The sequence below is a fragment of the Hydra vulgaris genome, chromosome 03, assembly GCF_038396675.1.
Source record: "Hydra vulgaris chromosome 03, alternate assembly HydraT2T_AEP".
In the NCBI taxonomy this organism is placed as follows: Eukaryota; Metazoa; Cnidaria; class Hydrozoa; order Anthoathecata; family Hydridae; genus Hydra; species Hydra vulgaris.
Genome location: NC_088922.1, coordinates 58685001 through 58693832, shown reverse-complemented (window position 1 = coordinate 58693832; position 8832 = coordinate 58685001). Strand labels below are relative to the sequence as shown.

At 28.2% G+C, this 8832-nt stretch overlaps 1 protein-coding gene across 1 annotated transcript; it reads right to left on the bottom strand.

The window, feature by feature from the left end:
* Nucleotides 1-321: 321 nt before the first annotated feature.
* Nucleotides 322-2310, bottom strand: LOC136078801 (uncharacterized). The gene has a single exon (XM_065794612.1). It carries the CDS (start codon nucleotides 2308-2310, stop codon nucleotides 322-324), a length of 1989 nt encoding a protein of 662 aa, XP_065650684.1.
* Between the last annotated feature and the right edge of the window lie 6522 nt (nucleotides 2311-8832).

Genomic DNA, 8832 nt, shown 5'->3' with positions numbered 1-8832 from the left:
TTATAGTCTAATTAAGCAATTGGTTTTTCTAAAAAAAAAATTGAAAATCAGATAATGATACTTTGCAAAAAATTGCGATAATTGTAGCCTGGAAACATAAAAGCCCTCAAGTTTCTGGGGTCCCTCCTCTGTCCCAAACATGAGAGCAACAACTTTATAAAATCATTTTTTAAACATGTTGCAACCTTGTTTGATTGTTTTTAAAACAAAACAGTTCAAGTTCTAAATTTAAGAGTTTTTATTTAAGAACAATAAAATAAATTCAAAAATAATTATTACAACAAGATATTTCCGTATTACATTGATTAAATTGCACCAATTTTAAACCAAATTAAAAAATTCCAAATTTTTGTACAAAAACATCAACATTTGAAAACATTCAGCCGTCATCCTGTTTTGCTTAGCATACAAATTGTTTAATGCATCAGAAAAAAGGCGCTCACTTGGTGCACTGGTAGCAGGTGTACATAAAATCATCGTTGAAATGCAATACAATATTGGAAAAACATATTGATTTTGATGCCAAAACTCTAAAACATTTTGTTCGTGCACTGACAATCTTATATATTCACTGATTTCTTTTTTTAAATCTAAGGTTACATTTTTGTCACTATCACTTCCGGAAACATCTTCTTCATCCTCAAATGACAACTTAAATTTTTTTGATTCCTTTGTCACCTTTTTAATTGGAATTATTTCACCAACTCTTTTTGAGAGATAAAAATCTGACAAAAATTCTTTCACAATTTTTAAATATTTCTTTTTTTCGTACTTTTCAAAGAATTGAAAACTTTTATAATTTGGATCCAAAAAAGTGGCACACAATAAAAAGGAATTATTCTCTAATTCATATGAATCTTTGTAAGTTTGTAAAGATTCTAACAAATGTGATTTCAATATTACAATTAAAGGAGGAGTTTCACTTTTATTCTTACTCAGCTGCTTCTCAAGGTACTTTATACTTGGAATAATTAAAGAACACGTTGCATACCTATCGCCAGATAGTAAAACACTTACTTGATTAAAGCTTAATAAAGCATTTAGCGTTTCTTTTAAGTTAACCATTTCATCTTCATCGAGTAAATATTTTCTCATATCTTTGTATTGTTGTTTCGAATTAAAGATATCTTTTACGTAGGAGTGAAGCTTAAGCATTCGCTCTGCCATGAGAAACGTAGAGTGCCAACGAGTTTTCACATCTTGAATCAAATGAAGCATGTGATTTTTTTCGACACCTTGTCGTGTTTGACTTTCCTCTAATAAATCATTAAGTTGAGAAGAATGATTGAAAGATGTAACAATTTTCCTGCACTTAGTTAATGTTCTTGCAATGAAAAAGAATTTAGACGAACTATCTTTTTCACCTTCTTCAACTAAATCTATGACATTTTTAACAACTAATTGCAAAACATGTCCCATGCATCTTATTGGTTGAATGTTTAAACAAACTTTTAAAGAATTTAGACAGTTGCGTACGTTACTGGCGTTGTCTGATACTATACTCATTATTTTATCATCTACTTTAAGCTTTTCGACGATTTTTAGCAAAGCCTCTTTTAAATTATCTGCATCATGGCGGCCATTAAGGTATGCAAAGCCCAAACAAAAACTGATGAAATTTGTTTTGTCAGAAATGAAATGTGCAGTTGCAGATATATAACTATAGTTTTGACAGGACGTCCATCCGTCAGTAGTAATAGATAAAACTTTAATTGATAATAATTTTGATTTCAAAAGTTCAACTTTTTCTCGATATAAATCAGTTAAAACAGATCTTAACTTTTTTCGGCAAGGCACTTTATACTTTGGATTTAAACACAAAACAAATTCTTTAAATGCACTACTTTCTACCATCATAAATGGAAGACAACAGGCAATAATGAAAATTAAAAGAGCTCTATCAATCTTATCGCTAACTTCTTTTGACAAGCCACTCATAGTTCGTTTTTTTTTCGGCGTTATTATTTTGTGATCATGTTCAAGATGGTAATCTAATATACTCTTTGATGTTTTACAAGAGTACTTTTTAGGTCTGTTACTATTACATTGATTGCATATCCATTTTGATGTTTCCTCCTCGATTGAGTAATATTCGTATGCAGTTTTAGCTGCTTCTTCAATGGACTGAGCATCAACTTCAATTTCTGTTTGATCGGATGAAAAACTTGAACTTGTTTCGCTATCGTTATGATCTGCAGGGTTTTGTTCATCTATAGCCTTTCTTTTATCCAATCTTTTCTTCGTCAGATTCATCAAATCAGATATTGGAGCAGCATATTCAATTGGAGAAAACGTATTATTTTTCGACATAGTTTAAAAATGCAATTTCTTAAAGTAAATTTAAATATATATTTGAGAATAACGGTTTATCTAATATATAGCAAATTGTTACGCAATTAATGTTTTTTATTATTTCTATATTGTGTAATTGTTACTAACAACTACAATCATATTGTCGTCACTGTAAAAACTGCGTTTTATGAGTGTAGAACAAAATAAATTAGGTATTATTACCTCAAAAAATGATTGCTGGTATTATATAAAAGAAATCCGAAAAAGCTTCTGCATACAACACATTTCAAAAACATGGGACCATTTTTTTTTTCTAATAGTTTATGGTTCATTTTAATTAGAAATTGAAAAAATCCAGATTTAAACCGCTTTTCATTGAAAGTTAAAACAAGTACTTAGTAATAAGGGGGGAGTAATTGGATACAGTTTTTTTACTATTACAAAACTCCAAGTGTATATCTCGCAAACTTAAGAAAAAAAAATTTTCTCCAAAAACTTGAAAAACTCTGAAAATCAACTTTGAAAAAGATGCCATGGAGATCTAAATTGTAACTTACAGCAATTTGTTATTAAAAAAAACGGCGCTCAAACCACTTCACAACTAACACATAACAAGATTTAAAAAAAGTATTTTTTGGGTAAAAGTAACAATATATTTTTCGCAAATTAAAAACTTAGTCGACTAAATTTAGTCAAACTAAAAAGTTAGTCGACTAATTTTAGTTACACTAAAAAGTTAGTCGACTAAATTTAGTTAGACTAAAAAGTTAGTCGACTAAATTTAGTTAGACTAAAAAATTAGTCGACTAAACTTAGTTAGACTAAAAAGTTAGTCGACTAATTTATTTACGCTAAAATGTTGGTCGACTAATTTTAGTTACGCTAAAAAGTTAGTCGACTAATTTTAGTTACACTAAAAAGTTAGTCGACTGAATTTAGTTAGACTAAAAAGTTAGTCGACTAAATTTAGTTAGACGAAAAAGTTAGTCGACTAAACTTAGTTAGACTAAAAAGTTAGTCGACTAATTTATTTACGCTAAAAAGTTAGTCGACTAAATTTAGTTAGACTAAAACTAACCTTAACTCTCACCCCTAATCAGTGGGCCTGACAATTTTCTGATTTTGGAAATAATCCCACCAATGGAATTGCATCTCCTTATAGGAGTTGTCGATCATCTTTTCAAAATAATTAAAGCTGCTAGGATAGATGTGGCCAGCTGTCCTCCACATATAACAGAGCTCGTAATATGGGAGCCAGTTAGAGAGAAATAAATGCAGGAAATTTCTTAAAAATGTGAATATGCTCCAGCAACTTCCTGATACAAACTCGGTTTCCAACATTCTTCATATAATTAAAGCATTTAAAAGTCTAAATTTAGTTGCAAAAGCATACTTTGGACTTTGCAGTTTATGTAGTTATTTTTTTGCTTCATTTTGAAAGTCAATGTACTTAAAAAGGTTTCAAGGGACAACAAAAATTCTTTTTACAGAAATACTTTTTTTTGTTTAACTAACTATAGTCTTTTTGCCAGGCTTTGCACTTTTATTAGCACTTTTTTTTATGGTAGTAGTTTATACTGTAGATATTTACACTATGCGCCTCAAATAGCAAATCAATATTATATATATATATATATATGTATATATATATATATATATATATATATATATATATATATATATATATATATATATATATATATATATATGTATATATATATATATATATATATATATATATATATATATATATATATATATATATATATATATATATATATATATATATATATATATATATATATATATATAATAGAATGAAAATAGTTCATGTAGCAATAAAACAATTATAACCAAAATTGTTGATATTGCATAGTAGAGCACTTATGTAACAACTTATTTTTAAAGAAATGTTACATTCTTCAGTAAAAATTCTTTCAGCTGCTACTTATTCTTCCTATTCTTTATACAATATGCTAATACACAGTCTTTGAGTTTTGTGCTGAATTCCAAATGAATAATATCTTGTTTATTGGCACCAGATTCCAATAGCCTAATAAAATGGTGCGGATTTTGATGCTTGTTCACTATAAAATCTTAAAAAAAAGTCCTTTTAAAAAATTCTTCTGAATATTTAAAGGTTTATTTTGGTCAGTGTCATGCTTTTTGGACTGATTTTCAAGAAATTGGGTTATGTGCTAGATAGTAGCATGCTTTTTTAGAGTGATTGAAGTTTCAATTACCACCATTACCAAAGCATGATTTTACAACTTCATTGAAAGCTCTAAAAGCAGCAACTATTTTTGTTCCATGTAATCTAATTTTAGCACTTGCTAGTTATGATTGCCAATTTTATTCAAGAGTTTTTGACATTGATTACCGTTGAACTCCCCTCCGTGCATTAGCAGCCTTAAGTGTCCAATTTATTTGACCAGTCAGTAGCTTTTACAAAAAAAAGAAGCAAATTTTGTATTGAGTTGCGGAGAGCTTTGTTTTTTTATGTGAATGAACTCCGAGAGCTACTTGAACTAGTTTTGGGCATTTGATATAATTATCCCTAGTGTTCGTAACTATCCAGTCAAATCTGCCTTTCCAAAACCATTTTTTGAAGCTTCACACCAGGGGCATGGATATGTGGATACAGCAGAGTCTATTCAAAGAAATGCGTTAGCCAGTTTTATGTGTACAACTTCTGTGAAAGCAATTTTGTGTTTTCTGTGAGAGTAAGGATATCCAAAATTTGTCTAAAGTTTTCATAAGATTCATTTACAGATTGAACAATAGCCAAAACTATAAGTTTCTTTATCAAAATCTTAAACAGATTGAGAACAAGCTTCTTTAGAATAGCAAATTATTTGTTTTTCTTAGTTATTTTGGTAATTAATTATGTTTATGATGAATTTGAGAAAGCCTCCATCGCTATCAACTAATATTTTGATAATCCATCACCTTTGCTATTGCATTACCGTGCTATTTCACAAGTAATACACTGGCACAAATGAGTTTGATCTTGTTGATATTGTAATTATAACTTTTGAAAAGTCAAAAAGTCCGTTGAGATGTGGTGTTTTTTCTCCTCTTGATTTTTAAAAGTAAGTTTCTAATTTTTAAAATCAAATTTGTTTTGTCTCTTATATAAATTTTAATTTAGTGTTGCATAATTTACGGACAATCCTGTAAATCAATTTTTTAGAATGACCTATTTTACTAGAAAATATTGAAGTAAATAAGGAATAGATAAGTGTAGAAATGCTCGGTTTGATAAAGACCCGTATTTTACCGATTCCGACGGCTAGGATATATATATAAGGAAAAAGTATAGAAAAGATAGGTGTGTAATAGACTTACATTTTTATGGGTCCGATCAGTTAGTAAATATTAATATATATTTACATTTTTCTGAAGAAAGACTAAAGTTATATAAAGTGGTTATATCAAGATTATAAAAATATAATTAGCCGGTAGAAAGCATCCAACAAATCATAGAATAACTTCTCATACGATCAACTCTTTTGATAACCCAGATCAATTTAAAGCATAATTAATAACAATGCCTTAAATGAAAATCGTGTTTCCAAATCAAGTCATACTGAATTGCCTGCTTGTTTATCAATTACATTTCCAAAGTACCCAACTACCCAGACTGATCTAGCAGAGAAAAGTATTTTCATTTTGTAAAATTTTTTCCATTATTACTTATATGTTAGTTATATTTATAGTACTTGTAATTTGTAATTTAGATACAAATAGTTCCTGGTTGCAAAATATACCTTGATTATGTAAAGTTCAACAAATGTAGCAGATCGCTTGGTACAAATAGATTTTTTAAACGATCTTTTGTTGTCGTTGGTGGGAAACAGATTATCTAAGCAGCCTCAGTTTATCTGAAAAATAATGGTCGCTCAAAGTTGTTGATGGTGTTGTTGGTAACTAATTATAGCATTTAATCTTTTTATTCAACAAATCTTTTGTCTTTTTAGCTTGACCTAATCAGATACTGGAAGTGTAGTCAAAGTGTAATAAATTGAAAAGTCAAAACTTGGTTAGACCAAACGCAAAAATAAATTACCACGAGCATGAGTAGTTCTGTCATATTTGGATTTTTCATGTTGGTGTCAGCCCTCTGTGTCAGTTTGTGATGCAGCCCGCAACCCCCGTACACCTAGTGGCACTACTGGTGAGAACGCAGGTAAAATTCGTAAAGTTAAACGTAAATATCAGTTAATACAAAATAAAACAACAATTAGTATAGATTTTTTAATAAAGTTGTTTGACATAATTTAATTTGATTTTAAGTTGTTTGACATAATTTTACATTTATGCCTTGGATATATGAATATTATATATAAATAATGCTAAAAAATTAAATGAAAAATAATAATAAAAACAGTGTAAATAAAAAAATAATAGTAATAATATCAAAAAATGATAGTAATTATAGAAAAAACACTATTTTAAACATTAATAACGTCTAGTAAGAATTATACAAGTAGCTAATAATGTCCAAAGGGAGTCATTTGTTTAACAATTGTTAAAAAAAATTTAACAAGTTGTGGAACGAATGGCAAATAGTATATTTATTGAAGAAAGTTTTATGAGGACCTAATAATATTCATTTAACGAATATTGTTATTTGTTAAACAAATAGTACTATTCGTTTAACAACTAGTATTATTCGTTTTAATTTTTAAATTTCTTGCCTCACGTGGCTTGGCACTTAAAAGATCAAAAGTGTTAGGAAATCATGATAATAGTAACTTTTTACAATGCACAAACTTATTTTTCATTGTTCAAAATCTATGCATCTTTTGTTAAGATCTATTTATAGGCGGACTGTTTTAAAAATTGCAGTAGAAAATGAGGATTAAATTAGTCGAAGTGCATCAAAAGATAAAATACGTGTACATCTTCCAAAAAGTTTAAGTGACACAAAAAGGTCGGCACGTTCAGATGTATTTTGTAGTCCACGTTAATGTCAAACACAACTTCTAGACAAATAAAATTAGAGCAGAAGCGTCACATTTGGAAAAAAATTGGTAAAACGTAAAACTGCTTTTTAAATGTCTTTTTGGAAAGCCTAAAAGCGATTGAAAGAAACCTCTAAAACTCTTCAATCAGAGACAATAGATCTTGGTACGGTTGAAGCTCGATTAAACTCACTGTTGGAATTTCTAATTTTGCAAAGATTTTGCATTTATTTACTTACAACTATTTACATTTATTACAATTATTTGTGTAATAAAAGTTTGTAAACTTTTATTACATAAATAATTGGCTTGATCTTTGTATTGCTCAAAATTATGTCTCTGCAAAATTATAAATTCAAACAACGTGCTCATTTTTCTTTAAAACCTAATTATGTTTTAAAGAAAAATGAGCTCGTTGTTCGAAACGCAAAGTAAAAGACAGTAACAAAACATCAGTTGTTTAAAAGACATAGAAAACTTTAAGATTGACACATTTTATGTCATATTTAATGCTCCCGTTGCTGATTTGCCTGTTCAGAAATTGACCGGTGTTGCTAGTTTTTATATTGTGATATCAACGACTTTTCTACAGTACAGTCAATATAATGATTTGTTGAATTTTATTGAGCTGATGTGATTGACAAAATATTTATTGAATGAATACAATAGTGATCTTTATTAAAATAACTTTTATCGAGAAGGCTATATAAAAAGGTGGAGATTCAACAAACCTCTTGTAAGATGTAGTCGCAGAAACTATTTCAATGTGATAACAGGCGAACTATCTAAATTTAATGGTACTTTTCAAAGATTTAATTTTAATAAAATTAAACTATTTAGAAGTAAATAAATTTTTTAATTCAAAACCAAAATGTTATCTATACATAAATAAAGATGGCCGGTTCTAAACAAGAATTCAGGAAAGCCTTTCTAGGAAAGAAACATGAAAATTCTTGCTATGATAGAAAAAAACATGATTACTTTTTAGGATAGAATAATTGAAGGATAGAAAAGAAGAAAGAAATACATATATCCTTTCTGGCAAAGAAAAATGAAAAACTTGCTAGCAAAGACTTTTTTAGGATAGAAATCGCACAAGTAAAAGTCATTTTCTTTCTAGCAAAGAAAATTGGAAAAACGTACTAGCAAAGAAATTTTAGAAAAGAAGTTTTAAAAACGTGCTAGCAAAGAAATTTTAAGAAAGAATTTGCGCGCAATTTGGTAATTACAGTTATGATTTTTAATTGAATAAATGTTAAATAAGTATAATCTAATTCTAACAAAATCTTTGTGAAATAATAAAGATTATCTGAAATTTCTGAATCATTCATCAGTGATTCACTTTTATTATAAATGGTAATTCTGTCCTAGCAAGTTTTTTTGGATTAATAAAATAAAATTCTGTCGTAGCAAGTTTTTTAGATTTATTAAATAAAATTCTTTCCTAGCAAGTTTTTCGCATTTATTAAATAAAATTCTTTCCAAGCAAGTTGTTTACGTTTATTAAAAAATATTCTTTCTTAGAAAGTATTTCAAGTTTCTTTTCAAAATTTCTGCCAAAAAATATTCTTTT